At 38.5% G+C, this 20,889-nt stretch overlaps 2 protein-coding genes across 2 annotated transcripts; one reads left to right on the plus strand and one right to left on the minus strand.

The window, feature by feature from the left end:
- Positions 1–6,432: 6,432 nt before the first annotated feature.
- LOC115923236 (adhesion G-protein coupled receptor G2-like) lies at positions 6,433–7,100 on the plus strand. Its single transcript, XM_030983628.1, has 2 exons — positions 6,433–6,805; positions 6,990–7,100. The coding sequence occupies exons 1-2, from the start codon at positions 6,593–6,595 to the stop codon at positions 7,098–7,100; spliced, it is 324 nt and encodes a 107-aa protein (XP_030839488.1). The 5' UTR covers positions 6,433–6,592.
- Positions 7,101–13,409: 6,309 nt separating this feature from the next.
- On the minus strand, positions 13,410–19,742 carry LOC115923237. The gene is made up of 3 exons (XM_030983629.1): positions 19,649–19,742; positions 18,332–18,431; positions 13,410–13,812 (listed from the first exon to the last, which is right to left on the minus strand). Exons 1-3 carry the CDS (start codon positions 19,686–19,688, stop codon positions 13,410–13,412), a joined length of 543 nt encoding a protein of 180 aa, XP_030839489.1. The 5' UTR covers positions 19,689–19,742.
- Positions 19,743–20,889: the final 1,147 nt, after the last annotated feature.

A 20,889-nucleotide genomic window follows, 5' to 3' on the forward strand; every position in this document is an offset into this window, starting at 1 on the left:
ATATTGCTATGTCAGCGGAAGTTAGCCGGCTGTTGCATTTCCTGTTTTAAACAGTTGCTTTAAAAAATAAGTATCGGGAAAATGGTTCGATCACAATGTTATAGGGATAATTCACCAACAATTTAAATGAATATAATGTCATAGCATGACAAAAATATCGTATTGTTAGAAGCCTTGAATTCATCTTGAATTCGAAGGTACCAACATTTATTTCTAACAGATATTCTTAATTCAATTTGGCAACACTGCGATGTCAAATGCTACCCTCTGAAGAAAGTATGTTTTGTAAAATCCCTTACGTGTGTGTGTGTGGGGGGGGGGGGGGCGTGCGTGTGTTCGTGTGCGTGCTTGTTTGTTTGTGTGTGCTCTTTTGTGCGTGGGTCTTGTTTGTTTCTGCGGCCTTTCGGCCCTTAATTTAATAAAGTACTTCTTAATTTTCATTCTTGTTTATAGTGATCAGGTTCTCTGCATTGTACGGAAGCTTCAACGTGCAGAGAGAAGGCGATCTGTTTAACTCGCCAATGGGCCTTGCTAGGGCCTAGAAGGCGACAAAGGCGAGTTGTTAAAGTCACCAAGGCCTCATGCTTAAGATAAAAATGCTAAAAGGCCCGTAATAGATAAAACTCATCAGAGCGCTTTCAGGCCGAGAAGACAAGAATGCGAGTTGCTGAAAGTAGCCAAGACGAGATGACATCTCTCGGCTTAAGCAAGGCGCCTTGGCGAGTTGTTCATACACGTAACTCGCTTTCTCTACTTAAATTATGGCGCCTTGAATAGTTAAACCAGTCGCCTTCTCGCTGCATGTTTAACTATCCCTAGCATTTGACACATCTTTGAAAAAAGAATACCTGCATAATTTGCAGCAAGTCACTTTAAAGTAGATAAACAAAGTAACAACTAACATGGAATTATAATTTGTTAAGGGGATTTTATTTTCAATACTTTTTATTCAAGCTTTTTGCCAGAATATCTCATGGATATCTCCTCGGTTTGAAAAAGTCCAATTCCCGATGGGTGAGAACGGAAAATGGGCAAATTCAACAGGAATGTGTCCATTCAACACTACTCAAGGTTGGTTTTGATGGTTTTTCATTCATTTTTTTGTATTTGAGGATGTAGACGGGGGATTAGGTAGGATAGCACGATCAATATGATCATTTCCCTAGTGGCATGTTCAGATATGGCGCGGTAATCCACCGAAAAAAAAAGAAAAAAAAAAAACCGCCGCGTTTTCTTTCCTGTAAAGTGTTAATGATGAATGGCAACTGCGCGACCGAAAACGACTCATTTACTCGCAATATCATTTCCCAAATAGCCTTGATATCATGATGTTCAACAGATGTAGTGTGTTTTCACTTCATTATTGAACACTAGCGGATCTAGATAGGGACTTGGAGTCTAAAAGCACCTCCCTATAGATATCCAAGCCCCCAAACTGTTTCATTAATAAAAATGAATTTAAGCGAGGGACACGTAGACAATAAATGCAGGAACCCCAAGCACCCAGCCCTCGGGCCTCAGTTGATATTCTAGATCCGCTCGTGTTGTTGAACGTATTGAATAGTTCAAGAGTCATGAATAGCTTGAGAAAATTTCAATCATATCAGATACATCTTTACTTTATTTATGTCTCCTTCTTTCTTCGTATATGGTAATAATTGTTTGCAAGCGTTCTGGTGATCATATATAAAGGTATGTTTCTTTCTTTTTTTAATATACCGAACAGCCAATGAACCTATTGGACGGGCTCTGTGTATCGGCGATGGTATTACCAAGAGCCAGTGGCAGCCAGTGGATAATTGCGGACCATTTAGAAATGTCACAGACATTCTCACCGAAATTGCAAAGGTTTTTGGAATTTTCTTTTCAAATTTCGATCATTGAAAAGAGGCTTATTAATAACTTTCATATGTAATGCAATTGTGTTTAGTATATTGTAGATACCACTGATCATGATAACCTGAAAAAAAAAGTTTGATAATTTTTTCTTTTTAAAGCAGATAAGAATAAAATAATCTATCATTGAGTAGATTTCAACCAATTTGGTACATTATTTTTTACCAACTATTGTGTACAAATTTACACAAAAAATATTCAAGTTCCTTTCTTACAGAACTTCTTATTTTGAATGTATCGTTACTTTACATTTAAAAGTATAAAATCAAGCGTAACAGGTAATGAATAGCCCACGGTCGATCAATTCTACTGATTGTTTAAATGTCATTCCATTCACAAATGCATTGGACGATTTTGAGTTCTTAGCATTTGTTTTATCATCTGTAACTTCCAACATCGAAGATATCACATCAAATGACATCAAACTTGTGGCAGAGATAACATCTAACATTGTGCAGCAAAATCTGACTAGTGAAGAGGTATTCTGCACGATACCAGACCAATCCTATTGAACATGAAGTTGCGATGTGGTTGACGAATTTTATTATGTCCCGATAATTATCTCTTGGGGAAAAAAACGATGTCTTCCCTCCGATACATGTATGAAATTGTAATAGATGTGAATGAGGTAAATCCCATAACCGGTTTCAACAACATTGGACACCTGAAAGCTAAACTAGTTATGAATGATGAATTTACAAGAGCCTAACCCCGTATCAGGCTCTTTTTGGAATTTTTGATATAATATTGTATTTGCTCCAATAGAGATTTAGGTCTGTCCTTTCATATCTTTTTGACTTCTTCCAGAAGTTGTGTAACAGCTTTAAAATAATAGCTGTGCTAAGGCTATCATGTTATTCAATACCCCATCGTCATTCAGTTTGATTTCCGAGATTAGGCAACTTTCTCCTATTATATTTTAAATCATCTTCTTCTTTTGTATTTGAATTGACAGGTAACAGAGTCTATAACGAGTATTGTGAGCAATGTAGCTCAGGTAGAAACGGAGGAACTTGAAGCCGCAGAGGAAGAAGGTGGGGCAATAAGTAAATTTGTCCAGGCTTTTGAGGAACAAATCAATCGTGTGGAGGTTGCCGATGGCGGGTTGCTCAACATTCAGCAGCCAAGTGTAGCCGTAAAGGTGATTTTAGATTTATGTCGTAGGCTATGAAAAAACAATTTGATTTCAACCAGTATACTAAAATGAAGAATTTCATGTCCAAGTCAGGCGCGTACACAGGGGGGGGGGGGGGGGGGGGGGGGGGTTAAACTTTGGAATTTTTTTGTGTGTAAACCCCCCCTCCCCCATTACCCCCCTAACCCCCCCCCCCTTTTTTTTTTTTTTTTTTAATTATTTAAAAAAAAAAAAAAAAAAAATATCCCCATGGCTGACCTAAAAAGGTGACCTCACCCCCCCCCCAACAAAGCAAAATGTCAATTCTTCAAATTTCGAGACCAAAAAAAAAAGAGAAAGTGTCCTCTTCCCCCCCCCCCCAACCCCCCCCCCCCCCCCCCCCGCTTATTCAGCGGCTGGCTGAGTCGTTGCGAAATTTTCGGCCCGATTTATAAATGTTAACCCAGTAGTACTCCCAAATAGTACTTTTTCCGAGCAACCTTAAAATAGTTGAAATATTTCTGGTCATGTGACGAGCTCTCAACCAAGCCAATAATTGTTTAATGGAGAATATAATATGGTCTATGTATAGACTTTATGAGAGCTCATGGGCAAATAATCAGTTTCATTTGTGCATTCGAAGAAGTTTTAGTTTGGGCTGATTTTTTTTCTTCATGTCACAGGATATCCATAGACAGGAGGATTCATTTATCAAGGCATACAACATCCTGACTTACATTGGATGCTGTATTTCTATCTTCAGTCTTCTTGTCACATTGGCAACCTACCTGTGGAACAAGTGAGCTCATTGGAAAAAACATGCAATTGTTAATGTAATACAAAGAAGACAGAATACATACTATACTCTAGTCGTTTTATCTTCGATTTTATTTGGTAGCATTTGAATAAAAAATATCACATAAACTGTGAAAAAGATGCATTTATAGAATTTAGTAAATAATCATGCAAATGTAAATACCCTCCCCTTTTTTTGATGAAATTATCTCGTAATCGAATGACTTGTGAAGTACGTATAAACCTACAGCACAGTTCTCTTCGGTATCACTTCTGTTTGAAATAGCCGGGCAGTTGAGAACTACTCTCAACAATGTACAGTTCGTGATAAAAAGAGAAAGAGAAGGGGGAGGAGGAGGAGGGGGAAAAGGAGAAGAGAAACTGCCGTAAAATCATTAGTTGCTTAGTCATGTAGGGCGTGACGAGGTTCATAAATAGGTTACAATATTAATTTGTTTATATCATATCGATATCGTATATTGATATATTATCAACTTCGTAGATCACATCCTCTGCCTCATGGTGTTCTGTTTGCATAGAATAGGAAGCGTATTTAAATCGATTTTTTTTTAGTACGTATATTTCCCATTTGACATCGTCGTGAATAGTTACAGCCGGACTAGTTTTATTCCGCACGCGTCGCCATTCTTATGGTTTTTCCCCCACTAATAGAAGAGATAAATAAGTAAAGCACAATCACGTAATCTCCTTCTTTTCTTTGTTGTTGCTGTTGTTTGACATTTATATTATTCTGTGTTGCTTATGAAGTGATGGCAAGCCTGTAAAATGCATGGTACACTTTAGCTTCGACGCTTTTGCTTTCCTAACCTCATTTCAATGTTACAATCTTGATAGGGATTTGGGTTTGAGGACCAAACAGACTAGTCAGATCTTCATCTGTCTGTGCCTGACCTTGCTGTGTCTCTACACAACATTCGTCGTCATGATCTCTCTGGATTCTATCAGATATTATCGTGAGGTCCGGGCTGGACCTTGTGGGTTACTGACGGCTCTAGTTCACTACTTTGTTTTGTCTTCCATTGCATGGATGGGTGTGGAAGGGTACAATACCTACCTCATGATTGTGAAGATCTTTAACACCTACATCCAGAATTTCATGATCAAGGCTTTCTTCGCTGCGTGGGGTAAGATATTTCTTTCCGTTCCAATAAATTATCAATAATTTATTGCATCCACCCCGGTCCCTAACAGGAAAATTCCTCCGCACGGCCATGCATTATGGTTCAAGGCATGGGCACTCAGAGGATTTTTGTTTCTGTTGGGGACCGTGAGAAAATGCAATGAATTATTGATAATTTATGGCATTTCTTTAAACAAATATTATTTGTGGGGGCTATCCCCTACCCTAGCCCCTGTAGCGTACATTCATGATTCAGTGGCAACGTAATGGCCTCGTTACTGTGAGTCCCCAGGATCAAAACTGTGTCGATGTGCTATATTAGTGCCCTTTTGTGAGGCATTAATCCTCTTTACTGTTATTTATGACTTAAGGACGTAGGTCCCCTAGTTGATAAGCATGCTTTATATAGCAGTCACGCAAAAAAAAAAAAAACACTCGCAAAATGTTATTCAATGAAATCCAAGATTGTATATACTGTTATCTAGATCTATCAGGAATAAATCATTGTCAAAATGATTCCATAAATTGGGGTGAACAAAATTATTCCACCATTATGACCAACAGGGTAGATGTAGGTACTGACAGTATTAGCATAACAATGAGTTTGGCAAGGTGCGGCAACCTGCTATGCTGCAACCAACTCTCAGCAATAAAAAAAATAATGAATGGGCGATCAAACGTAATTCTTTAACTATTAATTTAACACAGGAAATTTTTATTTTCTCTGTTTTCTAATGAATAAAATAATTCCAAAACTCTGGTAGTGTATTATGTTCAATTAACCATACTAGCCAATAGTTATGGAAAGATCATTTTAAGACGGATTATAGTCAGACAGGCATTATCTAACAATGCACATGAATTCGTCATTGTTGCCATTTATGTGTAATTTCTTCATTGTAATTATTAATATTAAATGGTATTAAATACTCGGCATTTCATGTAGTTTGTACAAAGAAGACCCTAAACCCCAGAGAGTATAAACATCAGGATATCTAGTTTATTGTATAAATAATAATAGCGTCGCCATAACCGTGGTAATAACTTGTGAGCTGGACAGCACAGCGATAACATGAGTAGGTCTATCAGAGAAACGGAGAAATGAATGAGCTAGGCACATGTTCAATTTAGGCGTATTGTGAATGACTATAAACATTGTATTTCCTTAAACACATATGTCATTTCAGGAATTCCTGCACTTATCGTGGTTCTTACTGGAGCTATTGCTAGAGACTCTTACGCCCATGATGATCTGTAAGTGGTAACGTTTGAAAGTCAAGCTGGAACATTGGATTGCCTAGCCTAGGGTATACCTAATGATCTTCAAAATTCGGATTCGGCAAGATGAAGTTTCTGTACTCTATTCTAGTGTTTAGGCATTGGGTATATTGGTATCTCATGAGTATTACAATCTCTGATGTTGTTGGTAGCTTATGGATGACAAAGCTTGGACTTGTCAGAATAAATAATGGGAAATCATTTACAATGGCGAGTTAAATGTTTCAAGGACCATGGACATTTTGTATAACTATGGCTAGGATAGTCAGTACTGATTGACTTAATTCAGTCACTTTATAAAATGCATATTTACTATCAACAGCTGCTTTCTACAATTATGGGCTCAAATCGGTGGTCTCCTGATTCCCATGTCCATCATCCTCCTCATCAACATTGTCATCTTCATCCTGGTGGTTCGACAATTGATCCGATCTGCCAACATCGCTGGTCGGATGAAAGGAGAGGCTAAGGTAGAACGCCAAGAGGCTATCGAATTCGTCCAGAATGCAATCTGCATCTTGCTCCTGCTCGGTCTGACCTGGGTCACCGGATATCTGCTTTTGATCCCGTTATTCAGTCAGGTAAAGCCAACTAGCTTCAAGAATAAGTCATTGCGGTATCTATCTCTTCTAAGAAGTATCTTGAGAACTCAGTTATGATAACTACACACAATAGCATTAACTCTTTAGATGTTTAGTATCTTTTGAACATGACAGAGAATGCCATATACCTAATTATTATTTCTGAAACATTTGCGTTTAACAGGTGGCTCAGCCAATCTTCGTCGTCCTGAACTCCTTCCAAGGATTTTTCATCTTTCTACTCTACTGCGTCCGGAAGCCTCACATCCGTACGAAATGGGGGCTAACTTGTTAATGATGATCAGGTTGATTACACCAACAATGATGTTGCCGCCAGTCTCCCTAAGGATGCAGAGGATGACACCAAACACAATGAGAGGAATGATGTAGATGCTAGTTGCACCACCAATTTTTTAAAGGCCAATGGCACAGTTGAGGTTTTAACTATAGCTAAGCACTCATTCTTACTTGTTTTTTTAAAAATGTAAACGAGTTTTTATTCACTTATTTTTAAGCAAGAAGAAGATCTTATTAAGAGAACCTGATGTTACATTGGTACACTAGGCAGGGGAGGAGTGGCCTTGGTGTAGGTTGAACCCCCCATCCCTGTTCTCCGAGTATTTCGCAATTACCAATATTCCGTCACCACATATTGGGGCAAACAAGTGATTGTTATTGGTTATCATCTTTATTATATTTCAATGACGAAATCATATATGTACATTTGTATGCACCTTATCGAATTATTTATGATCAGATGATTAATTTTTTTTTTTGGTGTATTACTCAGAGAATATGTCTTTTCATTGTTAAAAAAGTATGATGGTGATGATGATGGTTCGATGGGTGTTTTTCAATTCATTTTAATAATTTTTAGTCATTAAATGATATATATAATTATGTATATAACGAGCGGAAATTCAATATTAATGGTTGCGTTACTTAAATGCAAGGTCCCCATTGCTATTCTCTTATTTAATTTCTTTGCAAAGGTTGAACAAAATTGTCTCCCCCGGGAATCGAACCGTGTCACAGGCAGAGAACGACAATGTCTTTTAATACCACGAGATCACACAGACGGGCCAGTGGCTTCGGTGATACCAGATTTAATTGACCGACAGATTTGGCAAATCTCATGGAACAATTTACATACAGTCATGTGCCATGGTTGACGGAAAGAGACAAGTGGATAATAAATAATGTAAAAATAATAGGAGATACAAAATATACTAATTTTTTGGCTTTAACCCTTTGTAAAATAATGAAAAATATATGTGTTCTTGAAGTAAACTTGTATACTGTCTATTTAGTTTTACGTGCTTCTCAATTTAGAGTATCTCGGCCAAAATTGATATCACTATATTTTACTCAGAAAAATGTACTTTATTGTAGATTATTTGGGTTGTATTATTTACCAATTTTGTTAAAGCATAAACTTCATTGTTCACGATGTCCCTGAAAAAGGACATCCAAGTTTATCATTAAATTACTCACTGATCCTGAATTAATCTTGGTTAATGTGCACACAAAAGAGAAACTAATAAATTAATTTATAATTTACCTTCATACAGCGCTCAAAGTTAATTGTCTCTAAACCCTATACATGATTAACTTACACTTTCAGGACTCCTTAATCCTCTCTTTCACATGGTGCACCCACAAGCCTACTGTATATTACACGAATTAATGAAGAAATTTTATGTAATAGTCATGACAGGAATGTACGTATAGAAATACGAATGGAAGACAAAAATATATAGGTGCACATGTTCGCAGACACATTCACAAATGACGAAATTAATAACCGCAGGAGAAATACTGTTTCAATTAACTGTGTGAATGTTAGGCATTAAGACTAGCCTTAAAATCATTAAATTGGAAGAAGAGAATAGCATAGAGATATCGACTGCTACGAGAGGTCTGGCTGTTTTTATACGCTCAAGGGAAATTTGCCTCCGCTGCTATCAACCCTCGGCGCGCATGAATTTCCCGAGAGCCACTATAGAATCAGCCAGTCCTTGAATATCAAAGCAGACGATATCCCTTAAACAACATATTAAAAATGATTATAATATACATGTACACATAATACCGGTACACACTATTCAGAATATTGTCCATTAAGTGTTCAACCATTCAAGTGCAACCCATTTCAGCTGTTTAAAATGCATTACTTGAGGCGCCGCTGATCCTTCTTTCTCGCATATCAAAATCATTGATCTAGTATATATCAATGATTTAAATGATTATTTTTCAACCATGTCATCATCTTTAATAGGATTAAAAGGGGCTTCCCCTGATTTTCTGGACCCATTTAGAATTGGCCTCATAAATATGTCCTTATCATCGATTTCGAGAGTACCTACCATAGAGATATTAAGTATATATCTCTATGGTACCTACCAATAACTCAGAAAAGAGTTATCACGAACGCCATCTCTTGTTTAAAACATAACATTCAAATGCAGACCAGTACTATTTCCTTACATCACCCCCTTTCTATCTCTCTCTCTCTTTCTTTCTTTCTCTCTCTCTCTCTCTCTTTCTCTCACACACGCCATCCTTCTCTTCTTTTCTTCAGTCTTTCACATAATTTCCCTCCCTTACCGGTATTCCTGCGAAAAGGTGCCCCTAGTGATCGACCGCCCCTACTGCAATAGAATAAGTGCTCACCTCTTTCAATTTAATGTGCCACACATTTTGTTTGAAGTTTTGAAAGTAAGGTATCTGGTTTTTAGAATAGTGTTTTTATTTGGCATACTTGTTCGAACACACACGCGTTTCTGGTGAGAATCGATAAGTCATGTGTATGTTTAATACTTTATATGCAACAACATACGTTTTTAGGAATGTAAGCACATGTGTGAAATTTTCTGTGTAACCGAGGACCTATCACTTTCCCTTAGGGCATGAAATTAAAAACATTTGCATTGGTTAAGAAACTGGGGACGTTTTTTTTTTGTGTGTGTCCACTAAGTGAATGTACAGTTCTCATGTGTGTCCTTGGTTTGGTACCCTAAACCTTTTTTCTATATTTTTTTTAAATCGATACCTAGACGAGATCACAAAAAAACACACACACAGACAGGCACGCACACACACACACACACACATACACAAACACACGAACGCACACGCAGACCACTTCATGACTCGTGTTCCATTTCCCTGTTTAGTCCTTAACTTTGATAATGGGATTGCCAATGAAACAATTTTCAGTAAATTTCATATAATACGTTTTTAGAGTGCCATTATCTCCTCTTAATAATTCAACATCTTTTTATTAATTTTTCTTTTCCGATGTTCATCAGTGTGAATTATGCAAATGTCTATATCATTGTTTTCCCCATTCATACAGAATTCCGCTAGTCGTCAAAGGTTTATGCACATTCTCATGTTTTTGTAACGCCTGTTCCGTGTTTATACATAGATTGAATAAAATTGAAGAGATTCAACACTCAACCAATTCTCAGAGGAGCCAAAGTTTAACTTACCCTCTAATCTACATAATGCACAATCAGTCGACTGTTTTAAAAAAACGGGCTAACTCGAACCAAAGACAACTCAGCCCAGTTGCAAAAACGGTCAGTTTTTTGCAGGTTTAGGGTTAGGTTTAGGGTAAGGGTTAGAGTTAGGGTTTAAGGGTTAGTGCAAAATGACAAAGAAATGACCGTTTTTGCAGCTGGGCTGAGTTGTGTTTGGTCCGAGTTAGCCCGGATCCTTTTTTTTTGGGGGGGGGGGGGGGTAAGGTCTTTTTTTTTTTTTTTTTTACCCAAACACACACAATGTTTTGTTTTGTTTTAAAAAGATTATTTTTTGACAAAAAGTAAGGGTCGGCTTATCCTCTGATACCAGAACATTAAACAAATTTGAGGGGGGTTAACCCTTAATCCCACCGCCCCCCCCGTCTTCGTACGCGCCTGGTCATAATCATAACTACCAACATCTTCGTCATCTTCATGATCATTTCACCGTCATCATTATCACCATTCCCACAGGCCACCACCACCACCATCAATATCATCATCATCACCACCACCACCGGCACCGCCACTGCTATCACCACCACCATCACCATGCATCTTCATCATCAAGTGCCGGCGGAGCCAGTAGGCAGAGGGGTGGATGGGCACAGTGCCCCTACCTTTTTAAGTATCTATACAGTGTCCCCTTTTACATAGGAATGGTGCCCCCTTTTACTTAAGATAAGTGCCCTTTTTATTTCTTAGAGGTGCCCGTTCTTCTTATTATAAGTGCCTCTTACCACCTCTGATAAGTGCCCCTTGTCACGTCTGAGAGATGCCCAATGTACTTTAACAAATGCCCTTTTCTTTTGTAATAAGTGCCTCTACCCCCTTCTTTTAAGGACCCCTTTTCATATTGGATGAGTGCCCCTTCTCTCTGATGAATGCTCCCTTTTTATTTTGACACATTCCCTCCTTTTCTTTCTAAGAAGTAACTTTTTCTTTTACTTCTGATAAATGCCCCTTCCTTTTTTAACAAGAGTCGCTTCCCTTTCTCACAAAAACCCCTTTTTTTAAATCCTCGCTGAGTGACCTTATTCGAATCTGAGAGGTGTTCCCTTTGACTTTATAATAAGTGCCCCTTTTTATCTTTGATTAGTGCCCCTTTTTATTTTGACACTTGCTCCCTTATCCTTTCTAATTAGTGCCATTTTAATTGCCCCTTTTCATTTCTCATTAATATGTCGGGGAATTTAGAATAATAATAATGATAATATAAAAATAACAATATTAAAGTATTAATAAAAATAATAGTAAGGATAATAATGAGAACACTGATTTTAAGGATGATAATAACAATTATTATTATGATAAAAAATAATGACAATAAGAGAAATAATGATAAACCGTTCTTGAAAAGGGTATATCATATTACGAAATAAAGTCCCTGAACGCTTCTAAAGAAGTTGAATTTAATTACCCTGAAATGAAATCTTAACAAGAATCTTGGTCCCCCAACAATTGTTTGTTTTTCAAGTTCATTGAATGGTTTATTACAAATACTGAAATTATCCGCCCACGAGCTGAATTACATTCAGTTTAAAATAAAAGCACATGAAAAACGTAGCAATATTAAAACGAATATTACATTAAGCTTTGATAGGAGAATACATAAAAAGATAATATTAATAAGATATAATATCGTTCAAAAGCTAAGTATAATCAGCATTGTGATCAAAACTATGACAAGATAGACATGATTTTTTTTGACATCATTATTAATAGTAATAGTAAATTAATATGACCATCTGCATACTACTACAAAGTGCATCTGTATTTCATGAAGGTAAACTTGCCATTAGTATCAATATTGTAATTATTCTACCCTCCCAAAAATAGGCCTGGATTAATATTAAGTCAGGGACGCCAACTTATAAATTTTACACAAATCTTAGCACCCCCAAAATAGACTATAGAGACTTTTTATTTTGTTATGACATGATTAGATATAGTAGACTAATATCACCATCGGTATACTACTAGAAAGAACACCTGCATTTGATTCAAGTATACTTATACTATATTACTATACTATACGTGTAAGGACCATCTCAAAATATAAAAGCGACATGAACTGATTAACTTTCTGCCCCAGCCTGCTGTTTATTGCCACCTCATGGTCAACTTACCAAATATCCAATTCACATAAAGCGGACGGAGGACTCGATGCGAGTACCAACAGCGCAGCGAGGGAAGCACCGAGTGACATGACACTGCATGACATTAAAGTGCAATTTCGCTTTGGCTATATAATGATAATAATAATAATATTTAATTTTTATATAGCGCTTAATACAAATGTCTCTAAGCGCTTTACAAATATACTATTACCCCGGTCATTGGATTCAGTGCTTGCCTGCACACAATGTGTGCACAATCTCCACTCCCTGGGGAGCATTCCAGCCAGGCGTTACATGACGCTCAAAAACTGTTTGACCAACAATGACGGTCGCATCCTACCGTACCCATTTAACACTTGGGTGGAGAGTAGCAAGTGCAGGTTATTATCTTGACAAAGGATATTAGTGCCGTGTCGGGATTCGAACCCTCGACCTTCGCATCTCCAAGTCAAGCGCCTTAAACCACTCGACCACGACACTCCCACATAAACAGTAATGGCACATATACAATCAAACTCCCTCCTTCAAGATCAGTACTAATAAAACTAATCCCACACTTGTTTATCGCAGTTGTAATCCCTATCCTTTCCGAAACCTTGATATTTTACAGGCCTAGCGCTCCCTATATACTATTCATTATAAAAAGAATGAAAACAACGAACAACAACAACGACAAGTAACGGCCTATAATATTTTGACAAACTCGCTACATTATTAACTTCATTTAGAGCTCATGCTATAGAATCAAACTTGTCTTCGTGGCCACCTCTCCATTAAGGCTCCCTGTCTGAAATGTATTGGGCTATTGGCTATGTATTTTGTCTCCCTAGAAACAGAAAAGTGTGTTGTAGAAGCTATCTACAGCTAGTGGCCATTTTTTTTTTTTACATTGAGTGACCTTTCTAGACAGGTATGACTGTTCTTAAAACTCGTTCTGTGTCCTACTTCATGGAATCAATTTTAATTCAGCATCTCGTATACCGGCTCAGTATTCTCATCGGCCACTCCAAAGTTTGATTTCTTGACTCTAGCTGTTTGCTGAACTATTCTTTGATTTCCATATTCTACCCCCTCGATTGCATTCATTTGGCCTCTATCTCCGCGTGTAGTTGCTATGGTGTCATCGTAGGCTGGTTGCTCCATAGTTGTTGCATCTAAGGATGTGTAGGTATGCTCAACTATTGTTTGATATTCATATTCTACCCCCTCGATTGCATTTGTGTGACCTCTATTTCCGTGTCTAGTTGCTTTGATGTCCTCGTAGGCTGGTTGTTTCATAGTTGTTGTATATAACGACGTGTAGGGATCGAGTTCCTGGCCCTCCCTGTCACAGACTGACCGCCTTAGAGCGATGTTAGAGCGTCTGAAATAAAGGAAAAAAATATTATTAGTAAGGTAAAGCGTTGTTTTTTCTAGAAACTGAAAGCCCTGTATCAACCATAATCATTAGTATTACTCTTATTACTACCAGTAGCAGTAGTAATATTATGATGTTATTATTGATGTTGATGATGTCGAAGATGTGGAAAAGGAAAGTCACGTTTCCGACGACTTCCGACGACGTCGGAAAAAGCGAAAGTCGCGATGTGGTAGATAAGAGTCAGGCCTTCTAACGTCGAAACGAAAATTGAAGACGAAGATACGTTGATACGGAAGTCGACGACGACGATATGTGGATTGTGGCGCTGACAAGTGGCGTGTTGCTGATAAGCGGCAGTCTTTCCCTATATAAATAGACTACCTTTTATAATATTTACATGTGCTGGTATTTGGAATATATCCAGGCAAGATTGTATCACGGTTTGGATAAAAAAAACGCTCATTTAAATTATATATTGTTCCACTGTGTCTGGTCTCTCGCAAATCATATTAGAAATAATAGCAAGACTTGGATTGGGTTGTTGGTGATTATAGAACCATCAACACCCCTAATCAACCTTTTGCTAAATTTGAGACCGTGCAGGATACCGACACAAAGGGTCGCTGGTGGAAATACAAACTTGAGTTTGTGAAGACTGAAAACAGAAGGCGATGGTCAAACAACCAAAGTAAGGTTTTCAGAAAAACAGCAAAATAGACATGATGTTAATGGTGGCGCTGACGAATGGCGTGTTGTTGATGAATAATGGCACTGATGAATGGCGTGTTGTTGTTAATGACGAGTGGCAATGTTGTTGATGGATGATGGCACTGACGAATAGCGTGTTGTTAATGAGGAGTGGCGATGTTGTTGATGGATAATGGCACTGACGATTAGCGTGTTGTTAATGACGAGTGGCAATGTTGTTGATGGATAATGGCACTGACGAATGGCGTGTTGTTAATGACGAGTGGCGATGTTGTTGATGGATAATGGCACTGACGAATAGCGTGTTGTTAATGACGAGTGGCGATGTTGTTGATGGATGATGGCACTGACGAATAGCGTGTTGTTAATGACGAGTGGCGATGTTATTGATGGATAATGGCACTGACGAATGGCGTGTTGTTAATGACGAGTGGCGATGTTGTTGATGGATAATGGCACTGACGCATAGCGTGTTGTTAATGATGAATGGCGATGTTGTTGGTGGATGATGGCACTGACGAATAGCATGTTGTTAATGACGAGTGGCGATGTTGTTGATGGATAATGGCACTGACGAATAGCGTGTTGTTAATGACGAGTGGCGATGTTGTTGATGGATAATGGCACTGACGAATAGCGAGTTATTAATGACGAGTGGCGATGTTGTTGATGGATGATGGCACTGACGAATAGCGTGTTGTTAATGACGAGTGGCGATGTTGTTGATGGATGATGGCACTGACGAATAGCGTGTTGTTAATGACGAGTGGCGATGTTGTTGATGGATAATGGCACTGACGAATGGCGTGTTGTTAACGACGAGTGGCGATGTTGTTGATGGATGATGGCGCTGACGAATGGCGTGTTGTTAATGACGAGTGGCGATGTTGTTGATGGATAATGGCACTGACGCATAGCGTGTTGTTAATGACGAGTGGCGATGTTGTTGGTGGATGATGGCACTGACGAATAGCGTGTTGTTAATGACGAGTGGCGATGTTGTTGATGGACAATGGCACTGACGAATAGCGTGTTGTTAATGACGAGTGGCGATGTTGTTGATGGATAATGGCACTGACGAATAGCGTGTTGTTAATGACGAGTGGCGATGTTGTTGGTGGATGATGGCACTGACGAATAGCGTGTTGTTAATGACGAGTGGCGATGTTGTTGATGGATAATGGCACTGACGAATAGCGTGTTGTTAATGATGAGTGGCGATGTTGTTGATGAATAATGACACTGACGAATAGCGTGTTGTTAATGACGAGTGGCGATGTTGTTGATGGATAATGGCACTGACGAATAGCGTGTTGTTAATGACGAGTGGCGATGTTGTTGATGGATGATGGCACTGACGAATAGCGTGTGTTGATGATGGACTATACTGATAATGATGCTCTATACATGCTCTAAAAGTGTCCATGTAATTGGTTCATGTGTCTCTCTCCTAGTTTTCGCACAAATTTGTAGAACCGTCAATAGCGCGTATTCCACCTTCTTTTAACGTTTTTGTTAGTAATTCCCGAAAATGGCGAAATTCATTACTTCTTAACAAAGTATGATTACGTCTTCCAATTTATATCATGATGTAAGGAACCTTTTGGTCTACATGTGCATGCAATAGGTTCACGTCTCCAATTCTTAGTTCTCGCGCAAATTGCAATACCATGTATAAAACTGTCAATAGCACGTATACCACCTTTAGACACGTTTTTGTTATTTTTTCCCCAGATGGCAAAGTGCATAACTTCTCAACATGGTATGATAACGTCTCCCAATTCATATCATGATGTAAGGAACGTCGTGCTCTTCGTGTGCATGTAAATGTAATAGGTTCACGTTTCCCATTTGAAGAATTGCGCAACTTGCAATAATATGTGTAGAACTGTCAATAGCGCATATATCAGCCGCCTTTTTAAGACTGTTTTGTTATTTTTTCCCGGATGGCAGAGTGCTAAACTTCCTAACAAAACATGATGACGTCTCCCAATTCTAACGATGATGTAAGGCATGTCGAACTCTACGTGTGCACGTACATGGTTCGTGTCTCCAATTCCTAGTTCTCGCGCAAATCGCAATACCATGTATAGAACCAGTGGCGGATCCGGGGGGGGGGGGGGGGGGGGGGTGCAAATTGAAATATTTTTGAGGATAAAAAAAAAAAAAAATGTGCTCTTCCCCCCCCCCCCCCCCCCCCCACTGAGCGAATTTTTGGCCGGTGCGTTTTTCAAATTTTCGGGAGCAAAAAAAAAAAAAAAAAAAAAAAAAAAAATTGTGCTCTGTACCCCCCCCCCCCCCACTGAGCGACTTTTCGACCGGCGCGATTTTCAAATTTTCGGGAGCAAAAAAAAAAAATTGGGCCCCCTCCCCTAAGAAATCCTGGATCCGCGCCTGTATAGAACTGTCAAAAGCACGTACATGTATACCGCCTTTTTTAAACGTTTTTATTAGCTCTTCCCCAAAATGGCAAAGTGCATAACTTCTCAACATAGTACGATCTCTTCTCATCTCAATGGTCCCGTAGTCTGGCTGACTGTTGGGGCACCACTGTAGATTTTACAACCAGCTTCCTCAATTCCTCGCGGTTCTCAGCTTTCCGCCGTATGATGTTCCAGTCAAGGCCAGTCCATTCTTTGATGTTGTCTTCCCATCGTTTCTTCTGTCTGCCTCTTCGTCTTCCTCCCCGTACTGTTCCCTGTAGGATAGTCTTGGCCAGTCCAGATAATCGTGTGATGTGCCCGTACAACTTCAGTTTGCGTCTTTTTACTTAAATAGCGTTTTCAACTCTGGTTTTCACTACCTCATTGGTTATGTGATTTCTATACGAGATACCGAGGAGTTTGCGGAAACATCTCATCTCCAGTGCCTGTATCCTTCTTTCAATGTCAGCTGTTATGGTCCACGTTTCACATGCATACAAAAATATGGACATGACCAGGGAGTGCATCAGTCTGATCTTGGCAGGGCCGTAGCCAGAGTTTGATGTTTGGGGGGCACATACATGTTGACGGACGTCCTGGGGAGGGGTCTAAAAACATTCAACCGATCTTGGCTACGGGCAGGCTAAACAACCCCTCCCCCCTTTTGATTATTATTATTTATTTATTTTTTAATTATAAAAATAAAAAAAAATAAAAAAATATTCCCATGGCTGACCTAAAAAGGTGACCTTACCCCCCCCCCAACGGAGCCAAATGACAAATTTTTCAAATTTTGGACCAAAAAAAAAAAAGTGTCCTCTTACCCCCCCCCCCCCCCCCCCCCCCGCTTATTACGCGGCTGGCTGAGTCGTTGCGAAATTTTCGGTCCGATTTATAAATGTTAACCCCCCCCCCCCCCCCCCCCCTTGAAAAAATCCTGCGTACGCGCCTGGCTACGGGCCTGGATCTTGGAGCTGATGGCGATGTTTTTGTCTGTCCAGATGACTTTTAGTTTGGTCACTGCAGCTGTGGTCTGGGCTATCCTGGAGAGTACTTCAAGCTTCAGAGTGTGTATGTACGAAAACGCTTATCGACCCCAAAAGAGAAGTGTGATAACGTCTCCCAACTCATATCATGTAAGGCTTACCGTGCTTTACGTGTACATGTACATGGTTCATGTCTCCCAAACAATTTTATTTTAATATTCACGTCTTGGACGTAAAATACAACAAAATTGTTGCATGGGTAAAGGTCAATTTTATTGATTTTCAAGTCTTGGACGTAAAAGACGAAACCAGCACGGTGCGAGTAAGCACATCAAAACGCGTACAAACATGTACAGCATTAAAGGCATTATGAGACATAATAATAATAATAATAATAAGCTTTACCTTCTATGTCTTTTGCAAATAACGACCACGACAATGATGGCGTTGATGATGAGGAGGCCAGAGACGATGCCAATACTGATATAAATGATGACCTGGTGACCTAGGAAAAAGACAAGAAATTGTTATAAGTGTTGTTACAATTTTTTAGCCGGTATGAGCCACATTAATTTTTTAAATGGCAATTAGTTACCACTGCTATCTATACTATAGTCAATGACGTACGCAGGATTTTTTCAAGGGGGGATTTTAACATTTTGAAATCGGGCCAAAAATTTCGCAACGACTCAGCCAACCGCTGAATAAGCGGGGGGGGGGGGGGTAAGGGGGGGGGGTTGGGGTTTGAAAATATGACCGATCGACATTCCGTTCCGTTGGGGGGTAAGATCATCTTTTTAAGGTCATCCATTAGGATTTTAAAAAAAAAAATTCAAAAAAAAAATTCAAAGGGGGGGGGGGGGTTCCCGAACAACACACACATAAAAAAAACTCAAGGGGGGTCTAACCACCCCCCCCCCTGCGTACGCGGCTGGGTATAGTACACAGACATTTCAAATACCACACAATGATTTTCCTATATAGGGGGCATGGGGCACGGAGACAAGACCCTTTCTTCCTCTAGTTTTACACTGTTTTATATACTAGTACAAACAGATATACCGGGTATAGACTCTAATAATTTTAAGCAACCTAAAGATAAAGACCAGTTATGGTCATGCGATTGCATTGTGAAAGAAACAGCTTGGAATATCGATCAGAAAAGGTGGATCATGTAGCATATAAGTATTGGTGTGTACTGCAAGGTTCTGTAGTCATCAAAATGATAAGAAATTCGGCCCAGTCTTGGTAAAGTAACATGCACTGTACACAGAAAGATGTATATGGGACTTCATAAACAAAAGCATACAAATCGGGCCTCATTTTTAAGCTGTTACTTGTCATCTTTAGAATATGTAGGCATTTGAAGATCCATGATTTTCAGGGAACATTTTTTTCTCTGATGTTCTTCCACACTTGGATAATGAAAACGATAATGCTCACAAAATATGTTTCACCTCTCCCCAGAACTCAACCTTCTCTTTCACTCTACGTATGCTTATATGATGTGTGTATATTGAGGCTATCGTGAAATACAGTTGTATTAAATACCAGAAATACATGTACTGATAATCCTTTCTTTATTTAATTCATCATTCTCCTTTTCACACTTTTTATGATAAAATCGTCAGTAATAGATGATATATTTGCATGTAACCATTTCATTTGCATCCATATTACCACAATTGCTCGAAAATTGTGACTTAATGAGAATTTATTTACCACCCTGCTGCTCTGCGCCAGCTGTCTCAATAACTACCATTCGGTTAGTGAGCCCTTCGCCCTTGGAAGTCACATAAGAGGGTGTAGACGAACTGGATCCTGAATATTAAGGTGAATAAACATGATGCAATGGTAAATAAAGATGTTTATACAGTGTATATATATATATATATATATATATATATATATATATATATATTGGCCGGTCGAAAAACAGAATGAAAACTTTTTTCACCAGCACTTTTTAAATCACTTTACTTGGTAAATGACTTGAATTGTACTTTCGGTATATTGTCGAATTGTATCCGTTTTTTAATCCTAAGCCTAAAGGGGCTCAATAGCAGGCCTAATTAAATGCGCTATATACATAAGTTTTATCATAATTATTGTTAATGTTTATATTATCATTATTGTTGTTGTTGTTAGAACCATTATTAATATTATTATTATTATTGATATTATCGTCAACCAACAGCATCATCATCATTATGGGTGACATTGGAGTGTACAAATCACTTAAATTATCATTTCTGTATTACTAAAAGGTGCAAAATAAACGTTTGACGGGTTTACCAGGTATTCTATAGGTTAAAGGGATAGTTGCGTTTTGGTATAGAGGGCGCTACAAAAAATAATTGTTTTGTGAGATAATGAAAAAAAACTGTCAAATTTGAAACAGCATACAACTTAAATGACAAAATCATCTTTGCTTGATCAAAATAGGTTCAGAAACGGCTTAAATATCCATGAATAAAACATTTTCTAATACTTATGGGGCCCTTAAAATATATACGATCATTTTAAACCAGCCGTTGAAAAAACGAAATAGCACATTAAACGTTTTATTCTGGCCAATGCCAATGTTGGCTTTTGTTTGACTTTTTCATGTTGGTTATAGTACGCACTAAAACCAGCCGGCACGAGTTGTTCACCTCTCCCCAGAACTCAACCTTCTCTTTAACTCTATGTTTACCCATATGATGTGTGGTAATTGAGGCTATCATGAAATAAAGTTGTATTGAATACCAGAAATACATGTACTGATAATCCTTTCTGTTTTTAATTCATCATTCTCCTTTTCACACTTTTTATGATAAAATCGTCAGTAATCGCTGAAATATTTGCATGTAACCCTTTCATTTGCATTTATATTACCACAATCGTACTGGACTTGTGACGTAATAAGTATCTTTTTACCACTCTGCTGCCCTTGGTCAGTTGTCTGAATGAATGTCATTAGG

The sequence above is a fragment of the Strongylocentrotus purpuratus genome, unplaced genomic scaffold, assembly GCF_000002235.5.
Source record: "Strongylocentrotus purpuratus isolate Spur 01 unplaced genomic scaffold, Spur_5.0 spur5_scaffold_13, whole genome shotgun sequence".
NCBI lineage: Eukaryota > Metazoa > Echinodermata > Echinoidea > Camarodonta > Strongylocentrotidae > Strongylocentrotus > Strongylocentrotus purpuratus.

Excerpts from the sequence above, each read along its gene's own strand:
- LOC115923236 (XM_030983628.1), top strand. The coding sequence starts at position 6,593 with ATGTCCATCATCCTCCTCATCAACATTGTCATCTTCATCCTGGTGGTT. Across the intron at positions 6,806-6,989 it reads TGATCCCGTTATTCAGTCAG|GTGGCTCAGCCAATCTTCGT; the intron begins GTAAAGCCAACT and ends TGCGTTTAACAG.
- LOC115923237 (XM_030983629.1), bottom strand. The coding sequence starts at position 19,688 with ATGGTAGTTATTGAGACAGCTGGCGCAGAGCAGCAGGGTG. Across the intron at positions 18,432-19,648 it reads TGGCGCAGAGCAGCAGGGTG|GTCACCAGGTCATCATTTAT; the intron begins GTAAATAAATTC and ends TCTTTTTCCTAG. Across the intron at positions 13,813-18,331 it reads ATTTGCAAAAGACATAGAAG|ACGCTCTAACATCGCTCTAA; the intron begins GTAAAGCTTATT and ends CCTTTATTTCAG.